The sequence below is a fragment of the Polypterus senegalus genome, chromosome 13 (assembly GCF_016835505.1).
Source record: "Polypterus senegalus isolate Bchr_013 chromosome 13, ASM1683550v1, whole genome shotgun sequence".
Classification (NCBI taxonomy): domain Eukaryota; kingdom Metazoa; phylum Chordata; class Cladistia; order Polypteriformes; family Polypteridae; genus Polypterus; species Polypterus senegalus.
In genome coordinates this window covers 150,139,415-150,162,872 of record NC_053166.1, presented here as the reverse complement: position 1 = coordinate 150,162,872, position 23,458 = coordinate 150,139,415, and the positions used below count along the sequence as shown (strand labels likewise).

Sequence of the window (23,458 nt, the reverse complement as noted above, 5' to 3'; positions counted from 1 at the left end):
TTTTATACCGCCCTTGCAATGACAGGGCCAGATTAAGACTTTTACAGGCCCTAAAAACTTAAAAGATTTTGGTGCACTCACTCTCAGTGGACAACTGAATGGGACAGTCGACATGACCAAGGCAAGAATGATTACGTGAGCCTCGGTGGACTGTGTGGCAGTTACAACATTCTAATTGTGTTGTATTTGCAAGATTAATGTATATCATTAACCTCTATTATTACAATTTTATTATTATTTTTATTGTTGTGTGTGTGTATATGTGTATATGTATATTCAGATAAGAAAGAGTCAAAGACACCATAAACATTTGGGGCAGCCACCTGTATATTGTTTCCCTGGTTGCAAAAGTTGATTTAAAGAAGCACAATGTGCATAGAACAGAGTCCAGAACTGAACTGATTGCATGGAAACAAGATGGTGGTTTCGACTGATAAAACGGGAAATTACGTCATCGACACTGTGACTGGAAGAGACGTTTTCTTGACCGGAAGTGACGTCATTGTCGGCACCGGAACCAAGTAGGATTTCCCAAGAATGGTCTGCAAAAGACAGTTAGCACACTCTGCCACCCCCTGGTCTGGCATATAGTTACCATTTTGTAGGCCATTTTGTACACACACACACACACACATATATATATATATATAAGAGAGAGAGAGATATAGAGATATACTGTAGATATATATATAGATATATACTTTATTAATCCCAAGGGGAAATTCACATACTACAGCAGCAGCATACTAATAAAAAACAATATTAAATTAAAGAGTGATAAAAATGCAGGTATAACGGACAATAACTTTGTATAATGTTAACGTTTACCCCCCACCCCGGGTGTCGCATAGTGTGGGGGAGGAACGATCTCCTCAGTCTGTCAGTGGAGCAGGACGGTGGTAGCAGTCTATCACTGAAGCTGCTTCTTTGTCTGGAGATGATCCTGTTCAGTGGATGCAGTGGATTTTCCATGATGGACACGAGTCTGCTCAGCACCCGTCGCTCTGCCACGGATGTCAAACTGTCCAGCTCCGTGCCTACAATAGAGCCTGCCTTCCTCACCAGTGTGTCCAGACGTGAGGCGTCCCTCTTCTTTATCCTGTCTCACCAGCACACCACCGCATAGAAGAGAGTGCTCGCCACAACCATCTGATAGAACATCTGCAGCATCTTATTGCAGATGTTGAAAGACACCAACATTCTAAGAAAGTAATATATATACATATATGTTTATATGTATGTATGTATGTATGTATGTATGTATGTATATGTAATTTAATTTTTTTTTAATTTAATGTAGGAGCCCCATTTTGTGGAACCTGGTCCAGATGCACCATTTGCAGTTTTGTGTCATATGGTCCATGGTAAATCCGGCAATAGGAATTTTTTATGGTGCCCCCCCACTTCCCTCGATACCCTATGCACGTGCTTATTTTGCTTAATGGTTAATCCAGCCCTGCACTATTTTCTGCAAGCTGAAAAAAAATTCTATGGCTTCACAATAGCAATATAACTGAGCGCGGCAGCAAAGCTCAGAAGCAAGCTGGCTGTGTCTATGGTGGCTGTACAATGAGATACGAGTTACATCATACTTCGCTGATTAATAGGCTCCATGAGATTCGACTTAACTCACACCCCAAAGTGTAAATGACTTTGTGTAGAGTGTATCAAGAAGACATAGTGCGGGATCTTCTTTGCAAATACAATCATATAGCTGTGAGTTCATGTGATGAATGAGAGGTCCGTGGCAGTGCAAGAGTTTAGAAAAATGGTGCGTTTAAGCTTAGAGGAGGAGCTTATGGGTGCCGCAGCATGTGATGAAAACTGCACTGCACTTTAATTTTTGGCACGCTGCTAATTCAAACACTATTGTACTTGGCACCTTCCTCTTGTTTGTTATGTGTGTTCATTGATCTCAGACGTGACTTTGGATGTTTCTGCTGTTCAAGGGAGTGTGTGCAGCGGCAGCCAACCTGGATCATGTCTCCAAAGTCACAATATATGAGATCTATTGAAACTTAGGTAGAGCCATGCCACTCTCCCTCCCTCCCTCCCTCCCTTCTTCTTTAATCTCTTGAGTAACAGTTATGTTTTAGCAGGGAGTCTTTTTGTAATTTATATAAATGAGGATTTAGCTGTGTCCAATTTTTATTTAACAATTGTTCTGGAAAATCTATCCCGAGTGTGCTAAAATATTAATTGTTATGTCATTACTTCACCTGGCTATTGTTAAGTGAAAGTGAGAGCAGCAAATAACGTCTTGCTTGACATGTTCCAGGTTTTGATTTTAATTTTAACTGCCTGCCAATAATACAGGAAAGTTTAATATGTCATGTTTTGAATACCTCAATTTTCATGTTTAATTTGGCAATGCTGCTCTCATTATAACATGGCTGAAATCTTTTTTTTTTATTAAGCAATTAGGCAAACTATCTTCTGCTTCGTTTAGCCTAATATTTGATGTATTTAGTTTCTCAAGTACTGGTGTTTCCCTTGCTTCTTGACTTCTCATGTTAAGTTAGAATTTACCTTAGATATATGTTAGTGTTTTTTTTTGTACCAGTGTCTAGTTTGCTTCTACAGCTGCATCTCTCCTGTAAACTACGACAAAATTAGTTAGCAATCTTTCTTACTCATTACACATACAGTAAATCTCTCCATCCATACAGATGCCTAAGACTAAACTGGCAGTATCTTATGGGCATTATTGCTGAAGATCTTGTATGTTTGTTAATTGGCAATGTTTAGTCTTGCTGCAATCCAATGCTAGTGAATGAAGCTGCCCATCTCTACCAGCATGAGCCTCTTATGAATGTGCGTTAAAACATTTTTCAACAACCTTGTCTTATTTGACATCATTTAGTCAGGGTTATCTCAGCTCTACATCATTTTTAATTTTGGTCATTTTTTAGCTAACAATAGCTTTGTATAGGGCAGCAATAGAGTGAGTAGTGACAAAGTGACATTGGAGCTAGTAGTCTTTAGGTGAGCAAACTGACGGTTAATCACACACCGTTAAATGTAACTTTCACACTTTCACATTTGGAAATAAAGAAACATGAGGTTTGCAAGCTCACTGTTCACGGTTTTTGACCTAATTTAAAAACGCATGACTGCTGTCGTTAGAGATTCAGCAACGTGAGAAGCCGAGTGAGGTGTTGTTATGTTTCTGCAGACAAGTTTCACAAATATAAAGTTCAGACATTCTTACAGTATATGGTAAGGATGCAAAAAGAAAAAAAATAGCTTATCATCTGTACCCCAAAAGTTTTTCTTTCTAAACTCAAGTGACTAGTATTTGGAAAGCTTCACCATCTACCTGCTTCAACCAGACGGGCACCAGGTACAATGCTAGGCTGGGTTCTATCCAATTGTTCTCTCGAGTCAAACTGTATTGTGAAGGCAGTGGAAACTTAAAGATCATTCACGTACCAGTGAGGGTCAGTGTGGCACAAAACCAGACGAAGCCCCCTGGTGTTTTGGTTTTATGCTTAAAGATGTGGTGTCACTAATTTTGTTAACATGATAAATCATTTTATAAAAAAAGACTCATTCTAAAAGATTTAAAAACTTTTTCCTTTTTGCTGATTAACTTGAAGCTTTCATTATGTGCAGTATGAATGTAACATATTTGTGATTACATATTTTAAACGAGAATTGCAAATAGGGCAGAGTATTGTGTTGAAATTACTATTAGTTAGCAAAAATATAAAAAATCAAAGCAAGCCGGTTTGTCCTTTCAGTCCATGCATTTCTGCATCACTTCAGCTTAACTCTGTTTATTGTTGTGAGAGTTCTTGTACTTTGCCAAATGGAAACACAGCATCTCCTGGGCATCACTATGATTGTTTAGTTTTAGACATTAACTTGATGCTTATTTAATATTTATCACATGTATGTCATCAGTTATCCATAATAAATACTATCATTACCTGACATCTCATCTGCACTGGTTCTTGAGCTGTGCTGTACCATGCTGTGTTGTCGGCCTTGGTGCTAGACTTGTTCAGCAGTAAACCCTTCTGTGTGTGTGTGTGTATATATATATATATATATATATATATATATATATATATATATATATATATATATATAGGGGAACACTAGTTTATATACTGAGTTTATAAATTAATTAAATGCTTGGCAGGGTCTTAACTTTAATATCTATTGTCCTCAGTGAACTTTATTATACCTTCTGTTTTTATTTTGAAAATGCACTAGAAGTAATAGCAACACACAGTGAAAGGGGCTATTATCAGAAAAACTTGTGTATCTTGAGTTAAAAAGGAAAAGTATTTATACAAGTTAAATGACTATATAGTTGTGAATCAAATAACCAAATTAAAATTGTACATGGATACATAGTTAAAATCTAAGTCAGATGTTTTCTTTCTTTTTAGTCATCTCTTATACACTGCCTTTCATATTTAACTATCTATTATTTAGTGACATATCTACCCATCTGCATAGTGCCTTTCAGATCTGTCTGTCTGTTGTGGCCACTGAGCCCCAAACCAAAGAGGTCAGTCCCACGTCAAACAAAGGTTATTTTTATTTTCAAGCAGTACCTCTGACATGCTTCTTTTCCTCAGTAGTACACAATTCAATCTAATCCCATCCAATTCCTTTCTTTTTTCCTCCTCTCTAGGTGAGTGTTGTCCAGCTCCTCTCCCAACTCTTTCTCCTTGGGCCAAGTGGAGGGTTTTCTTTTAACACCTGACCTGGGAGTACTTCCTGGTCGCCTACAAGAAGTACTTCTGGGCCAGGCAGAACCACAGTGGTCCCTGTGCATTCAAGACCTGACAGTTTCCCCTGGTGGTCTTCACAGAAGCTTGACAGGGCACAACTCCAATGCTGCCCTGTGGGTATCCATACTGGGGCTTGCCAGATAGGTTGTTGCCACTCCGTGTACAGGGGGATGCTCTGCTCACAGACCTGGGACACCAGCCCTGGGTTAACTGCTGCTACCGCATCCTTCTTCCTTGTCCACATCCTGGAGAGGGAGAGGAATATCACATCTCCCTCTGTGACCTTCCATAATAATATTCTCTTGGCCAGATAAGGAAGCAGTGTCCATCCTGACTGGATGCCGATTCATCACTCAAATCTATTATGGAGCATCTATCTGTTATATAGTGCCTTTCATATCTATATCTTTCTATCTATTATGGAGCACCTGTCTATTGTATAGTGCCTTTCATATCTATCTATATCTATCTCTCTCTCTGATATATATATCTGTCTGTAAATGCTGAGTCATTTAGAAAGACCTGTGACTATATATTTTGCTTGTTTGTTTGTTATCTCTTTTTGCAAATGAACAATAACTCGCATGCTTTTACACAGCCTGAACTTTCTGGTTCTTCTATGGGATGTTTTTACCTTTAACAACACATGGGCCAAAACTGCTTGCTTCATTTGTATACGTAAAGTGATTGTCTCACAGTATTTGGAAATCTCAGGTAGTACTTTTTGCCCGTATTTGTTTGCCAAGAACATTTGTTAAAATATTGGTGATCTAGGGCCCAACATTGAATATTATGTGTAGATTTTGATAGAAGCAGTTTTGAAAAGAACAAAAAGGCAAGAAAAAAGGTTTGGGGTTCCACACTGTATATTCTCAACTAGCCGTCCCCTGTGGCTCTGTCCGCGTAGTAGTGAATCAGGACAAACTTTAAAAATCAATAAACAAAATTGTATCGGTACCTAAGCGGAGGCAAGGAATCCAAAATGCAGCTGTAGACCGACTCCCCACTCCTGACATCACGCTTCCTCCTCCCCTTGGCCGACAACCTCTGTCTCGGATTAGAGCAAATACATCGCTCCTGCAAGTGAACTGTGATCCTTCGAGCGATGAGAGAAGTCGCAAAATCAACTGGAATGTTCAAGCAAACTCTAGAAAAATAAAGATATATAAATCCGTTAAGTAGTTCTCTTGTGAAAAGCAGGTGGACAGAGAGACAGACAGACATTGGATTATAGATATATCTATATATATATAATTCATTAAGGGCACGCAAGACAGAGAGCCCCGCCCACCAACTCTAAGACCATGGGATACGCATGACAGAGCCCCGCCCGCCATCTCTAATCCTACTTAGTCCTTTTCTTACTGATTTTCAAGATTTTGTATCCACCATTATTAAGCTGGATAGAATAATAGTACTTGGTGACTTTAACATCCATGTGGATGATATTTTATGTAGTGTGGCTTCTGAATTTCTGTGTATCACCGACTCTTTTAATTTTGTACAACATGTTGTTGGCCCTACCCATAGTGGGGGACATACATTGGATTTGTTTTTTTCTTATGGAGTTGGCTTGAATGATGTTACAATTTGTACTGTAACCTTTAGTGATCATAAGTGTGTTTTGTTTGACTTGTCTTCAAATTTAGAGCTGTCACCCTGTGTTAACTCTAGGCATACTTGTTTTATTAATGAGTCAGTGATCAATCAGTTTGTTGATTTATTTGTGGCATCTGATGCCAGCAGTAATATTGATAATGTTGAGTTAGCAGTTCAATGTTTTAATGACCATTGTACTGATATTTTGAATAAGATTGCTCCGGTTAAGATCAGGCAGCGTTCTGTTACCCACTCAGTTCCTTGGATGAATGACTCCATTCGTAATCTTAGGCGTTCCTGCCGAAAAGCGGAGCGCCTATGGAAGTCTACTAATCTGGAAGTTCATCATTCATACTTAAAGGATTTACTTGCTTCTTTAAACTCTTTGGTTAGGGATGCTAGAACAGCTTATTTTTCTAATCTTATTCAGACTCACAAGCGTAATCCCAAAGTGCTATTTGATACTATTTACAATATTATTTCTCCATCTCAATCTGTTACTCAGGTTTTTTCTGATAGTGATTGTAATAATTTTCTACTGCTACTTCCACATCCAACGTCGCTCTCAATCAAACAAACAAATATAACTGGCAGTAACAGTGCAAAATTCACAATTGCTATGCCAGTTTGAAAAGATAAGTTTTGAGGGTAGTTTTAAAATGTGTTATTGAATCGAGCTGATGTATATGAGAGAGAAGAGAATTCCCGAGTTGAGGAGCACAATGAGAGATGCTTGAACTCATAGCACAGAGTTTGATATGTGGTACAGAAAGTCGAGCTGCAGATGAGGATCTGAGTGAGCGAGAGGAGTGTAAGTCTGGAGGAGATCAGTGAGGTTGCGGAGAGCTTTAAATGTTAAGAGCAGTATTTAGTATTGTATTCTGTAGTTAACAGGGAGCCAGTGAAGTTGATAGAGAATAGGTGTAGTATGTTCAGTGGATTTAGAACAGCAGGTTATTATCCTGGAAGCAGAATCTATACTAATAAAAGGCAAAGTCCTCCCTCCCTCCCTCCCTCACTCACTAATTCTCCAACTTCCTGTGTAGGTAGAAGGCTGAAATTTGGCAGGCTTATTCCTTACAGCTTACTTACAAAAGTTAAGCAGGTTTCATTTCGAAATTCTACGCGTAACAGTCATAACGGTCAACAACGTCCGCCATATTGAACTTTCCAACGTCACTAATTCTCCAACTTCCCGTGTAGATAGAAGGCTGAAATTTGGTACATATTTCGGTGGTATGATGCCACTGTCGGCCGTCATATTGAACTTTTCAACGGTCTTTGTTACTTATGGGCCCATCTTCAAGAAATTTGGTATGCAGGATCCCAACGCTAACTGAGTGCAACTTACGTCCATAGCCCGCAGCTCGGTCACCGTGTGAGGCGGCGTTGAGTCCCCCATCCCAACGCCTCCCACATTGTTGCCTGCCTGCCTGCCTATATAAGGCCGTCCGTCGTTCCAGTCTCTACATTCCCTTCCTTGCTTCGCCACGGGATTCACGTCTCCCTGCTGATAACTACAGCCTTTTTATTTAATCCATGGCTTCTCCGCTGTTTTATTGTTCATTTATTACGATGATAGTTATAGTGTAGGTATTTTAGACTTGCTTTACATTGTTCAGGTACCCATTTCCTTTATCATTCTAACCGTACCCCCATTAACATGTCTATCGAGGTGATCACCATCGATCAAAGAACTGTCACTTACTGAGTGGTTTCCATGCCCGGAGGTGGCACCTGCCTTTTCTATTCTCTTTGTTACATATTGCACGGCCATATCAGGCTCACTCTTGATATCCGGAGGAACATTGTGTCTTATGTATTGAATGACTGAGACAGGTTCAAGGTGTAAACTGATGACGGTACAGGAGATAAATATACTACACAGGAGCACTAGAAGAATGAAATGCTTAAGCCCTTCACCTATGCATCTGCATGTGAGTTGATGGCTGCCGCTGAATTGTTCGGTTGTCGCTTTTAAGTGTACCGAAATGGCCAAATATTTTACACCTTTGGACAACCGCCAATGCCTCTTAAACATCTTAGATTCACAGGTGACGATTTCAATAGTGGACACTTTGATGTTCATGAATGTTTAAACTCTCAAAAGCTGGATGTGAAGTTATCGATGAAACCGGTTGTATACTTACAACGCTTGACAGATGCCGAATGTCACTTCAACACAAGTTCTACAAATACTGTCGTAATTGAAACAAACCATGAAACTCAAACCGATTGTGACAGCAGCAATCTAAGCTGTGAGATTTGAAACAAGATTACTGTTCACATGGCCAACTGTACGTTACATGCTCAAGAGTAAGCTCAGCGCACAGCTTGGTCATATTACAACCGGAGGGCCGAACTCACAATGTGGTATACAACGAGATCCTTAACAAATAATTATTGGCATATTTTCCCTCAGTTTAAAAAGGTTTCATTTTTTTCTTAATAAAAATTTTAAGGCAGTACTTCACCGCAACGAAGCACAGGTATTTTGCTAGTTTTGAATAAATTGTAAGCGATGGATACGTTTTTGTGGGATGACAGATAGAATACCATTACAGTAATCTATACATGAGATGACTCTGGCATTAACCAATACTTTAGTACTGTGTTGCGTAAGAACAGTCTAGAAATGTTTTGGAGATGGAAGAAAGCAGTCCGAGAAATGTTACTTATACGGGAGGAATTATTTAATAGGAACGGAAAACGGTGAGAAAGGAATTCAGTATAACAAAGGCTTAGGAAACCACAGTCGCAGTATAACGAAAATAGCAAGGAGCGAAACCAATGCCAATGGTCGAGAGAGTACCTTCCTGTAGCAGGCTATGAAAAACATAGACTTATTATTAGTGTATAAATGGATATAAATGATTGCATGCAAATGATTCGCCAAAATCTGTTGTATGTAAACGATACTGTTTAAAACTATATTTTTTTTTTCATCAGAGAACCCCGTTTCTATGTCTACCTGTATCAGTTTAAATGCACTTTTACCACTCGAAATAGGGCAGATGCGCTGACTTATCATGTCGACTGGGCAACACAGTGAATGCGGAGTATATCTATATATGTCTTTGTTTTCCAGAGCCTGCTATAGGAAGGTACTCTCTCGACAATTGGCATTGGGATCGCTCCTTGCTATTTTTGTTATACTGCGACGGTGGTTTCCTAAGCCTTTGTTATACTGAATTCCTTTCTCACCGTTTTCCGTTCCTATTCTTACACCGCCATATGCTACGGCGGGCTTCGGCTAGTATTACCTATTAACCGGTAGGAATAACTAAAAGAGTAGTCTCGGAGCACTGAGTCCAAGACGGGACTGCCTGATAAAGGGGAAGTAGACTGGCTTTATGCGTGTAGAGGTAGAAGAGGTGTGTCCAGCAGGTCGTAGGTGGAAGTGACATCAGGAGTAGGGTGGGGAATGGCACTGGAAGCTGAGTCTGTATTAGTGCTGGTTTTAGGCGGTCTGCATAGGAGGGAGAAAAGACACTAGTGCACCCCGATCCGGTGTACCAAATTTAGTCAAGCCCCTACTGACTGCCTCCAATGCACCCCTGTGTGACACAGTATATAACTAATATATTTCTTTTTAAGTTGAGTTCACATATTAAATCAAATGTGTTGTGCTTATTTAAAAATATGGGATGCATTTTTTCATTTTTCACATTTTCCTTTTCTTTTTGTGCTTTTTTTCTTTCCACAGTGAAAGAGATTTTCCTGTCCAATGTTTTAATTGACAATGTTGACATTGATAATTTAAATTATGATTCTGTAACCTTGTTTTGAGTTATGTGGGTCACAGAATAACAAACCTACAAAGTAAGAAAGTGTTTGTGAGAAGCTAAAGATTGGGGGGCATTTCAGTTGAATCATGTATGACCGCTTTCCCGTTGATTCTAACCTTGCAATTTTCCCTTTCAGGTTATGCTGGAACAGATGCAAGGCCTAATTCACTTGGAGCTGTCGGGGTGTAACGACTTCACGGAGGCAGGGCTATGGTCAAGCCTTAACGCACGACTCACCTCCCTAAGTGTCAGTGACTGCATCAATGTGGCTGATGATGCCATTGCTGCCATTTCTCAGCTGTTGCCCAATCTCTCTGAGCTTAGTCTACAGGCATACCATGTGACGGACACAGCTATGGCCTACTTCACTGCCAAGCAGGGCTATACCACCCACACCCTGCGCCTGAACTCCTGTTGGGAAATCACAAACCACGGTGTGGTGAACATGGTGCACAGTTTGCCAAACCTCACCTCCCTGAGCTTGTCAGGTTGTTCCAAGATCACAGATGACGGTGTGGAGCTGGTGGCTGAAAACTTGCGGAAGCTGCGCAGTCTGGACTTATCCTGGTGCCCTCGTATCACAGACATGGCGCTGGAATACATTGCGTGTGACCTGCACAAGCTGGAAGAGTTGGTCCTTGACAGGTACATATCAAAAAGAAAAATAAAGAAATGTTATGTCATACCATGCGTAATGAAACTGGCAGCCATATGGTTATAGCTTGACCTTTCTTAGCACTAGAATATTCTTTGTGCTAGTATATACCGGGTCAGTCAAAATTATGTTAACACTAGGGGGCTCTGCCCCCTGCTCGCTTCCCTCTCCAACGCCCGTGCGGGCGCTACATGCTAGTCACTTCGCGTATGAGGAACCGGATGTACAATTTAAACAGATTGTTATTTTCATGGGAATTGTTACATATGCATAATACAACTATTTTACATTACAACGAGTAATTAACCATAGTAAAAAATAGTAGAATGTAATAAATGGAAAGAAAATTATATTTCATGTTGCATTAGAGATATTGGTTGCATTATACATTTTCATTCTGTTTGACTTTGAAGTTAACACGCAAATACTTTCTAAACTTACACTTTTACTGTAAAACTACAGTAATAACATCCATTATCCAACCTGCTATATCCTAACTACAGGGTCATGGGGGTCTGCTGGAGCTAATCCCAGCCAGCACAGGGTGCAAGGCAGGAAACAAACCCTGAGCAGGGCGCCAGCCCGCCGCATGGCACACACACACACACAATTTAGAATCGCCAGTGCACCTTACCTGCATGTCTTTGGACTGTGGGAGGAAACCCACGCAGACACGGGGAGAACATGCAAACTCCACACAGTTAGGACCCGGGATGCGAACCCAGGTCTCCTAACTGTAAGGCAGCAGTGCTACCACTGCACCACACCGTGCCGCCCTCAGTAATAACAATATTTAGAATTAACTTTTTGTCAATACCGCTTTGAATTTTAATTGTGTTTGAAGTTACATCGTGAAAACACAACGTATAACTGCCCGTAAGTGAATATCGTTACTTTCTCTCTAATAAATAAACCGACTTTTTGGAATGTTTGTCCCTGTGATTTGTTAATTTTCATAGCAAAAGCTATTCTAACAGGAAACTGTTAACGTTTTAATACGAATGGCATATCAAGGTCTCCTTTGGTGTCTGATGTTTTCCACAGAAGATGTACCACATTACTTTTCTTGTCCCCTGTTAAAATTTCACATGTCAGAATTGTTCGACCAATTTTGAATACAACTAATCTTGTCCTATTGCATAGCCTATCACTCAGACATAAATTGCGCAATAACATTACTATACATAACAGTAATTTGGCTGGTGGAAGACCAAACAGTGTTAACAGTTGTAGATAGTCTACGGGATGTTGTAAGTTGATGTTTTCATCTTCTGCACATTCACCACCAACTGTTTCAGCATAGTCTATTGATACACATTTAACCAATTTGTGTAACAGATAGATAATTTAAACGTTAATCCGTTTGACTTCATCGTTTCTCGGTGCTAGGATTGCTCGTGTACTCATTTCTTCTGTTCATAACCCTTCGGGATGAAAGTCTTCATTAAGATTTGGACATAATACGTCTTCTTTTATTGGGAACTTAAAGTGAGGAAAACGTAAAAATTTATAAGAGCTGAGAGGGCCAGAACTGTGTCTGACAAAAGCATTCACACAAATGAGAGGTGAGAGAACTGTGGGCGTGGACCATTAACCGTAAATGGTTGAGAGGAGGGCGGGACTTGAAAAAATCTCTTGGAAATAGTCTTGTCTCAAGATTTTCTTTTATAATAGAGAGACTAATGGTACTCCTATGTACATACTTATATACAATTTATGTGCCACATGTGGTACATGTTGAACATGATGGCAAACAGGTCAAGACATTCCTGTAAATCATCTTGCACATATGAAGTATGTTTTGTGAATAAATTGTTTCCGCCATTCAAATGTTAACATAATTTTGAATCGCCCTGTATTAAAGTCTTTTAAATGTACTTTTAGACGTGAGCACTTCTTAGAGTGTATTTACAGTAAGTATTCAGTAACTAGTATCACCTCAGCAGTGCAAAGCAGACTGCATCAGCCAAGATTATTCCCAAATCTGTGCTTTTCATTGGAAAGTATATATTACAGATGAGTGATATTAGAGTTTAAGGAGCATGTAGAGCTGGTGAATGGGTATGGTAGTGGACATCAAGTAAGCGAGTAATAATAAAGTCTAGTACTTCAATCATCATCATCTGGAAGAAAATGGCACATGCCTAATGCAGGATATCATCCAGGTCACACTTTTGGGACATATTATGTGAGCATATTATATGAATAAAAGTAAAATAACATGATTTGTTTTCTAGGAACCACTTATCCCCTCTATTTATGGGATTGCTTCTGACATGTGTTTATAGCCTTGGAAGAATTTTGCCAAATGCAGACCATAATGATATAATCCTGTTTTAGGTTATACAGTGGGACCTCAGAACATGAACTTGCTCAGTTCCAGAGTTTCGATCTGGTCAAGTTTCAAATTGAATTTCCCCATAAAAAATAATGTAAATAGGATTGATCCATTCCAGACCCCAAAATGATTGCTTATTTATACCTATATATGTACAAAAGTAATGATAAAAATCATTTTTACAACCATTGACATCAATGCACAGAAGAGATAAACAAATAAAACAAACGGAAATGACAATTTAACGGCACCTTTAATTGCGTCTTTATTTTTCAAAAATGTGCTTATTGTCGACTTGGCCATCCCGTACTCTTCTGAACCACTTTCATGTTTTGTTATTATTTCGTTTCGTAACATGTACAAGCTTCCTCTTAGGAAACGTGGTAATTACTTTCAACAGGAAAAAAAAGAACAAAAAATAACATGTTCATAGAAAACACAGTTGCAGCACGTCTTTACAACAGGAGATCTGTGGTGATACTGAGGCTGAGGCTGAGTCATAGGCATATACAGCGTATGTAGGCCTGTTTGGCTTTCTCTTGGCTACTCATGGCCACATCTTGACCTGTACAAGTTTTAGCAGGATGTTCGTGTTCCGAGTTTTTGTTTGAGGTTGTGGACCAAAAAAGAAAAAAAAAATTTGAATGACCCATTCGTGTTCTGCATTGTTCGAGTCTGGAGACATTCATATGTCGAGGTTCTACTGTAAATTTTTTATAAAAATGTGGTAAAAGACTAACAAAAAATCACTAGTGAGGCTCTCCGAAATGCTCTTGTATATTTACTTATACTTACTTTAGTACCGGGATCATCAATTAGCAGCACATGGGCAAATTTTCTGTGCCCCCCTGCTAGGCCCATTGCCATATGGGAGAATTAGGGAAAAAGGCGGCATCACCTTTTTAACTGAACTGTGCCAGCCCATAATTTTTTGATGAAAGTATTTCTGAACACTTTCACTTGGCGTGTGTATTCAGTACTCATCCAAACAAGTCACCCTGACTCCTTTGCATATGTAATTGTTCCAGGAAGGAATAAAAACAGCAGATTTCTCAGTTTTGGAACAGTTTTATGCAGTAATTGTTCATTCTATGTGTATCAATGTTTACTGGTGATTCTATTTTCGTTTTGAGTTTGCAGTTTGTTTACTAAGTAAATTAAACTTAATTTCACAGTCATGTCATGGCATTTTCTAACCCACTTAAACCAGACTGGGGTCACGTCATGAGGGCTGGAGGCTATCCCAGCTAGCACTGGGTGCAAATCATGGACAAATGCTGGACAGGGTGCCAGTCAATCACAGAGCAAACACACACACATATAGCCACACACCAAACACTGACTAGGGCCAATGTAGTATCGACAATGCACCTAACCTTCATGTTCTCTAGACTGTAGGAGGAACCCCATTCAGACATGGGGAGAATATATAAACTCCATGCAAGAAGAACCCGTTACGCAAACCCTGATCTCCCTACAGTGAGGCAGCACAGTACCACTGCACTACCCTAATTTCATAGTAGTTGTAGATATTCCATATATAACGCATCTATTTGGCATTGACATTTATAAATACTGTTCTGACTGTGAGATGTGAGGAAATATGCAGGTGAAAATCAGCAGGGTGTCAGTGGTATATACTGTATGGGCTGGAGAAACACAAAAGGAGCTGCACTGAACAGTATGCCGGACTGGAAGGGTGACGAGTTGGACAACACGGACAGGACAGCTCATGAAGACAGTGATTACCCGGGAATAATTTAAGCACTTCAATGGGTGTCTCCCAAGACCGACATTGGGAATTAGTCTTGATCTCCATCAGAAAAGAACTAATAAATGGTCCTTCCAAAGACCGTTTACCATTGATTGTGTCTGTATCTTTTGTCAGGTTATTCCAATACATTGAATCTGTTGAGGAAGGCAAATTTTGGGGGAAAAAATGGTCAAAGGCACAATCAAGTTACATTTTGTTTAAGCAGAGGTTATTAATAGGATAATGAACTGTCATTTAACTGAGCAACAATTCTGACTGATTTTATAATACCAATTTTTTGGAGAGGGTTTGTTTTTACTTCACTGTTTGTTTGGACTGAAAGTGAAAGTAATGGTTAAAATGGTCCTGTTTCAACTGAAATATCAATCTCGCTCTCAAAATTTCAGATATTCCCGCCACCAAACCCCTGCTGTTTTCCCCTGTTGCTTTTCCTGCCACAAGCCATTAAATCCATTTTCTCACATATATTATGTACAGTATATTACCGTTGGGTAGCTATGTTCAACTCATGTTGATATGGCACACAAAGCGCGGGAGAGAGAGAATTCATATCAGAATCGAATTATTCATAGCACTTTTTGGCTGTTTTGATTTCAGACTCTGCGGCCTACAATTCACAGTGAGATAATTAAATAATAAATAGTTCACTCCACATTTGCCTCAAACGCACAAATGGCTTGTAAGTGCCATATAGAGCAAAATGGGCAGGTGCCGAAGCCTGCACAAGTCCTCACTGAATTCTCCACTGTCAACATATTGCACATAAACTCATATTTACACCAATTTTTCTTTTAAGGCATTTAGATAGACGCATATTTTTTGCTAGCTCATTTTCACACAATTGTGTACCACCACTGTGGATTTTCATGAGACAAAAATGAATTGAAATGATTGAGCTTGCTCAGTTACAATAGTAATAGAACCAGAAAGAATTCAAGTCATTATTTAATATGCTTGATGATTCCTTATCTCCATGAGGTGTCAATTTGACAGGTTTGAAATGATAATGTTAATGTGTGCCGTGAACAAGTAGATGATTGAATGAGAGGTTCCAGGAGTGAATGAGGGCGTGGGTCTGGTAAATTGTCTCAGGTGGTTGGGTGTCTTTTGGATTTTTTGAGGCTTGGTCCAGCAAGAAGAGTATTTGCTTTACAAGAATTTGGCCTCAGTACTAAAATGTTGACTTTGTTATGGATAACAGCTTTGGGACCTCAGTACTTGTAGCAAAACAATTCCGAAGCAAAGAACAGATAACTCCAAAACTCTCCGTCTTATTCCTGTGTCACTTAAACGCTGCAAAACTGCTCGTTCTGCCATTAGGTACCATGCCACACAACTTAACACTTCCCTCTTGAAGCCATTTAGTCCCAGTGGCATAGAGGCAATATCCCCTGTAAAGTCACAACCGTCTCAGAGCAATGGGGGGAGTCCTCTATAAAGTCCTAAATGCATCAAAGGAAAAGGGGCAGTGTTGGTCAGTGTGTCCCACCCCCCCCCCATGCAGTCCTAATTGTGCCCATTAGCTAATTGTATCGCATACAATAGTGAGTGGCAAGAAGTGGGACAAAGGATAGAGCGGAAAGCTGACATTTATTTTCGGTGTTGTACCATTTTAATATTTTTGGCCTACCATGCAGCCCCAGGTCAAATCGAGTTGATGGTCTGGTGGTGAACTTCGAATGAAGTTCTGTTCAGTGCTCAGTGGATGTTAAGTCTGCCTCTATACAATTTGGTCATTTAGAATTGAATTAGTTACATGGGTTTGTGTTGTTTTTCAGCATTTTCAAGTCACCATATCACCTTAAGGAAAAAGCTTTTTTTGACAATACCCTAGAACGGTGTTTCTTAAACTGTGAGTTGCGACAGAACTGTCTATAATTGTGTCGTGAATTACAATTGTGCAGAAATGAGAGAGGGTCGTGAACAGTCTGTGGAAAGCCTTGCAAAGGGTCGCCGCTTCCATGACACAAAATAAACCCCTCAGACAATGATCGATGTCGATTCTACAAGGGGGACATAAGCCCCGGAATGGGTGTGTTCGAGGGCAATTCTTCAAGGAAGAACAGGATGATTATTGGCTGCACTTTAGGGGTAAGTATGGGTCATGAAGACACATAATAGGTAAAATTGGGTCATGAGAAAATGTTTCAGAACCACTACCCTAGAATATGAAATTTGTGTAGCTGTCCTACTCTCTCAGGTGATGAGGTTAGCACTCTCTAACCTGTGAGTTTTCTCAGTTGTGTTGTAATAGGCAAAATGTAGGTTTGGAAACAGTTGAAGGAGATTCCTTGCTGTATGCTGACATAACATCACAAGCACCTCGATGCAATGACATGGCCGGGAGCGACGTGCAGTGCATAAGCACATGCTGTACTTTGAGACTCTGTGCATTGATTACAGAAGGGAATAATGGTAAACTTTTTAGGAGATCCTGTAGCAATGATTTCTGATGCATTATTAATGTTAAAGCTTCATGCACTGTATTAACTACAGGTTCATATCCTCGTGAGTAACTGCAGCCCTTTTAAAGACTCTGATCATTTTCAGAATCCATTTTTTTTTCTTTTCCATTCTTGCTCACACCAATAATAATCAGTAATTTATTCCCATTACTCTTAAGTCAGTTTAGTTTTTTCTTTTTTTTTTGATTTTATTGATTATATTAAAATCAAATACGATTCCATACAAATAAGTCAAGTTTTACAAGACTTTGTTCGAAACAAATCAACCCCCACCCATGAGACAGAGAACAAGGCCAGCACAGTAAAACTTCAAGCTAGTAAAAATAGTTATAGTAATAAATGAATAAAAATAGAGTAAATAAATAAATAGTTTCTTCTGAATATGTAGATACTTGATGGTTGCTTTCTATTTCTTTTTCTACTTCCCACAGCTATGGCTGCCTGATGCCATCAGCTTTGGTTGAAGAGGTGAAAGTGGAGAGTTCTCTCAGCTTGTAGATGTGTTGATATTTTAGACGTAAACCATATTCAAGCCTGGAGATCCCATAATCTGATGATGATCCAGATTTTGCACTGTATGTGTAAAATGTTTTGCAGTATTAATTAAAGTGGAAGATCCTATGTAAAAATAAAGGCTTGCTGTATTTTAGTAAAATCATTTGATATTTACAGTCGTCCTACTGTTATAAAAGGCTCTCTTTGGACATAACTTATTTTATCAATAACAGATTCATTTATATAGCACATTTAAAAAACAACAATAGCTGACCAAAGTGAAGTACAACAAAGTATAATACAGTACAAAAGACAAAAAGCAATAATACAATAAAACAGACAACCCCAGCTCTTAGAATTACAATGCATTAAAAGCCAAGGAATAGAAATGTGCCTTAAGCAGTGATTTAAAAATAGGCAAAGTAGGGGCCAGCCTAACATGAAGTGGTAAGCCGTTCTGGGGGTTACAACTACAATGGTATGATCTCCCCTACACTTTAGTTTTGATTTAGGGACCACCTGAAGCAAATCATCAATAGACCTGAGTGATCTTCATGCAATATAGTCAGTCAGTCATTATCCAACCCTCTATATCCTAACTACAGGGTCACAGGGGGTCTGCTGGTGCCAATCCCAGCCAACAGGGCGCAAGGCAGGATCAAATGCCTGGGCAGGGTGCCAGCCCACCACAGGGCACTCACACACACTCACACCCACACACCAAGCACACACTAGGGACAATTTAGGATTACCAGTGCACCTAACCTGCATGTCTTTGGACTGTGAGAGGAAACCCATGCAAACTCCATGCAGGGAGGACCCGGGAAACAAATCCAGGTCTCCTTACTGCGAGGCAGCTGCGCTACCCACTGCGCCACCGTGCCGTCCCTCATGCAATATAATCGTAGTAAAAGGTCAGAGAGCTAAGAGGGAGCTAGGCCATTTAGTACTTTATAAGCAAACTATAAAACCTTAATCATTCCTAAAATGAACTGAGCCAATACAAGGAGGCCAGCACAGGGAAAATGTGTTCTCATTTGCGTGTTCCCGTTAAAAGATGAGCTGCAGCATTCTGGACCAAATGTGAACATGAGATAGAAGCGTGGCAGACACCAACATGAAGTGCGTGACAGTAGTCAAGTCGGGATGAAATAAAAGCATGTATAACCCTTTCCTAATCGTGAAACAATAAGAAGGGCTTAACTTTAGATAAAAACCTCAGTTGAAAGAAATTTCCTTTAATTACTGTGTTTATCTAATGTAAAATTGCTGTCCATTAGTACAACCAGGTTTTTTTTTTTACAATGGATCTTACATAAGGTTCCTGGGAGCTCAAGTCCATATGATACCACTTGTACCAAAGTTCAGGACCTCAGTTTTGTTCTCATATGAAATTTTAAAAGTTTAAGGCCATCTAAGCATTAACATCCTCAAGGGCGTCCGACAAAAGTTTATTGACAACTAATTTTAGAAAATCTAACATTAAAGATATAAAACACCCTACTGTATTTAAACCAACTGCTATAAAAAAGTTAAAATTGTAGCTGTGCTCATTTGTTTATATTATATTAGGTAAACTTTATAAATTCCATAGGGAAATTCAGATGCAAACAGCAGCAGAAACATAAAAACAAGGATACAGACTCACAGGACAGACAATACAGCCAATCAATCAATTGATAAATAAACAAAAAATAAAAAGAAATGAATATTATGTAGATATTTAAAAATGAGCTCAAAAGAGTACATTGGGAGGAAGCATTGAATTACCCGACAGCAGTGGGCAGAAAAGACCCCCCAGAGGTGATTCTTAGCACAACCTAGTGGAATGGGTCTACAGCTAAAGGTGATCCTGCAGAGCGCCTCCTGGAGGCGATTTTTCATGATGGCATCCAATTTTGCCACCATCCTCTTTTCCACAACAACTTCCAATAGGGAAAAAGGTCAAATCTGGCATTTGCTGTTATTTACACTTTTCTTTTTTAAGCTCAAAGCCCAATGTTGAATGAATTTGAAGAATTGCAGCTTCCATCATCCTGCCACTCTGCTTTGTTTTTTTTTTTTTATACTTCCTAGGTACCATTAGAGCCCATGAAAATGGCTCTGGTGCATTTTCTTGTGCCTTTGCTTCGCACTTTACAGGACTCATTAACCATTTCTCTTTATGTGGAAAAACATTATTTTGTCAGTTTGAGATGTTTGGCAGCAGCATAATCAAAGCTGAAAGCCTGTCAAGAGCCCTGCAGCAAAGAAGGAGTAATCAGCCTTGAATTTACAGAATGCCCCGTCCTCCCATAGAATGTAAAGATTTACACAAATTTATTGCATAAAAGCCTGTCGTTTCTGAATTGGTTCCATTCATTTAGTTTGTTCAAGTGATTATCATAAGATCCTCTGCACGCTTATAAATTACCTTTGACTTCTAAGAAATAAGAAAAGCCAAGTTCTGCAGGCAGTGTGGTGAAGTGGTTAAGGTTTTGGACTTCAGACCCTGAGGTTGTGACTACTGACACCTGTGTGACCACAAGTGAGTCATTTGACCTGCCTGTGCTGCAATTGGACAACCAAAGAAATGTAATCAATTGTATCATAAATGTTGTAAGTCGCTTTGGATAAAGGCATCAGCCAAATACGTCAATGTTAATGTAATGTACACCTACTCTTTATAGAGGAGAAATTTATCTTTATACTTTAAAGTCTTCAAGAAACTTTAAGACATGTAAAAATGATGATAGCTGCCGACTTAAGGTGTCTTCATGCCTGGACCAACTTTTTCAAACTCTGGTACAATCTCCCCGAAAGTCCAGTTTGTTTATCTAGACTAGGAGAATCTGCCCCCTGCTCACTTCACTCACCACGTGCTAGCCGCTCGCGTATGGGGAAGAGGATGTACAATTTAAACAGACTGTTATTTTCATGGGAATTGTTACATATGCATAATACAACTAACTATTTTACATTACAGCGAGTAATCAACCATACTAAAAAAATAGTAAAACGTAATAAATTGAAAGAAAAAGTATGTTTCTTGTTGCGTTAGAGGTATTCGCTGTGTAATACTTTTTTGTTATGTTTGTCTTTGAAATTAACACGCAAATACTTTTTAAACTTGCAGTTTTACTGTAAAACTTCAGTAAAAACAATTTTTGAATTAACTTTTTGGCAATATCGCATTGAATTTTGATTCCGTGTTTGGACTTTCATCGTGAAAACGTAACAGATCTGCCCGTGAGTGAATATTGTTTCTCTCTAATAAATAAACCGACTTTTTCGAATGTTTGTCCCTGTGATTTATTAATTGTCATAGCAAAAGCTATTCTAACGGGAAACTGTTAATGTTTTAATACGAATGGCATATCAAATTCTCCTTTTGTATCTAATGTTATGCCCGGAAGATGTACTACATTACCTTTCTTGTCGCCTGTTCAAATTTTACATGTCAGAATTGTTCGATAGCACAGTCTATTGATAAACATTTAACCAATATGCCGTGTAACCGATCGACAATTTTCACGTTAATTCGTTTGACTTCATCGTTTCTCAGTGCTAGGATTGCTCGTGTACTCCTTTCTTCCGTTGATAACCCATCGGGATGAAATTCTTCATTTAAGATTTGGACATAAGTCTTCTTTTATTGGGAACTTAAAGTGAGGAAAACGTAAAAATTTATAAGAGATGAGAGTGCAGGAACTATGTCTGACAAAAGAATTTACACGAATGAGAGGTGAGAGGACCATGGGCATGGGCCGTTAACCTGAAATGGTTGGGAGGAAGGCGGGACTTGGAAAATAAAACTCTTGGCAATAGTTTTGTCTCAAGATTTTCTTTTATAATAGAGAGATGTAAACATATGACTCACATCTGGTGTGGACTAAAACAACTGTACTGAGACCCTTTAGAAAAGGTGATCTCGATGCAAGCTAAGCAAACCCTGGGGCAGTTCACATGAGGCCTAAATATGATCTGGCACAGAACCGATTTAACTACATGACATGCTGTGGTTAATCACTCTGTTGGTAATTGTGGGAGTCTCATTCATAGCATAATAAGGATTAACATGGAGTATTAAAAACAATAAAAAGGTATGATACGTAAATACGCACACAGGTACAAATATAACACAATTCACATAAAAGAACTCACACAATCACAGTAGCACCTGATTCAGCCTCAGAGCCTCTCACACACACACGCAAGCAGCGGACAGCAGTTGACCGTATTTTTTTTTTCCTTTAATTGGTGTAAATTTACTTGTGATTGGGTCAATCAGAACACACGCAGAGGTGGAAAAGACGAACAGCAGTGCCCCTGTGAGACCGCTGATCAAACATCCTAATCTAACACAGTGAATACACCAAGCGTGCAGGTGGGGCGTCCTATCAAAGCACACACTAACATTGGCATGGTAGTCCATGTTAATCAAGCATTACAAACTAATGTACAAGAGTTAAGACAGTTGACATGTGATTTAATTTGATACGTCGAGCTTACTTTCGTGGCTACTGGAGAGTAGATACACAACATCACTCGGTGAAATGAAAATGACATTCGCTATCATAAAACTGAAGCACATCAGCACAGGCCATCAGCAGAGTTTGTCTTCTGTTGTACACTCGGCTGTCTGAAACGTGTCCTTCAGCGATGAACTTAGCAGCATATCATTTTCAAGCCGTCTTCCAGGTAATAATTATGGAAACTGCAGCTGTGCTTCAATATCCACCATGATATTTTTTTTCTGGGTTAATCATGTTTTAGCCCAATTAATGAAGTCCACGATACACCAACGAGATGTTCGCGGATATGTTTAGTTCGCATGGAATCTTACACAACTAAACTAACAGGGAATTGAAACAAAGTTAACGGAACATCCCCTGAGTAGAAAAATGCCTTTAGACTGGTGTATACTTAGAACGCCCTGTGTTGGGGTGTACAGTTTGTGATGAGGGAAATACTAAAAGATCAAAGGGAATAAATACTACTGTGTTAATCAAATCTCCAATTTGTTGGCCTCAATTTTTTTTTTTTATTAAAAAAAAGCATTTGTTGTAAACTGGTTATTTTTTATCTTTGTTGTTCTGGTATTTGCTTTGTTTTCAATACTTGTGTGTATCTGTAGAAACACAAGCATCATTATCATTAGGCTCTAAAGTAGAAAACTCAATAAACTTTTTCTGCCTGACCTCATTTTAAAATTGTAATAAAAAGTGGTGGCTGATATCAAATATGTTATGTTGTACTAGCCTTAGAGAGGTAATTGCAAATATTTGTAAATGATTCTCTCTCTTGCCCTACATGTACCTTCAGTGCCTTTTCTCTGCATTTACATGTGTGTGTGTGAACCTCTCTTCACTGGTGGTCCCGTAAAGCCTGCTTTTAGACCTTCGTTATTTTCGAGGCTTTTACACTTGCTGTCTTTTGAAGGTGATTCTCAGCATGCCTCTGATGCATTTTCTCCTCTTCCTTTGTCCATCACTCCCACTTCCTCTTTCTATGGCATCACCAAAGCTAAACTGACCAATCACACCATAGCCAAATTGACCAATCAGATTGCTGCAAGGGACACACGCCCCTTAGTGTTTTAATATATATTAACCAA

The 23,458-nt window shown here is 39.2% G+C and overlaps 1 protein-coding gene across 4 annotated transcripts in view; it reads left to right on the top strand.

Annotated features, from left to right (window-relative positions):
• Positions 1–23,458, top strand: part of fbxl16 (F-box and leucine-rich repeat protein 16) — a 95,264-nt gene that overhangs the window by 59,358 nt on the left and 12,448 nt on the right. For all 4 annotated transcript variants that reach the window (XM_039776534.1, XM_039776537.1, XM_039776535.1 and 1 more), the window contains exon 3: positions 10,272–10,780. In XM_039776534.1, the coding sequence (XP_039632468.1) occupies positions 10,272–10,780 (509 nt within the window). The remainder of the gene's footprint in view (positions 1–10,271; positions 10,781–23,458) is intronic.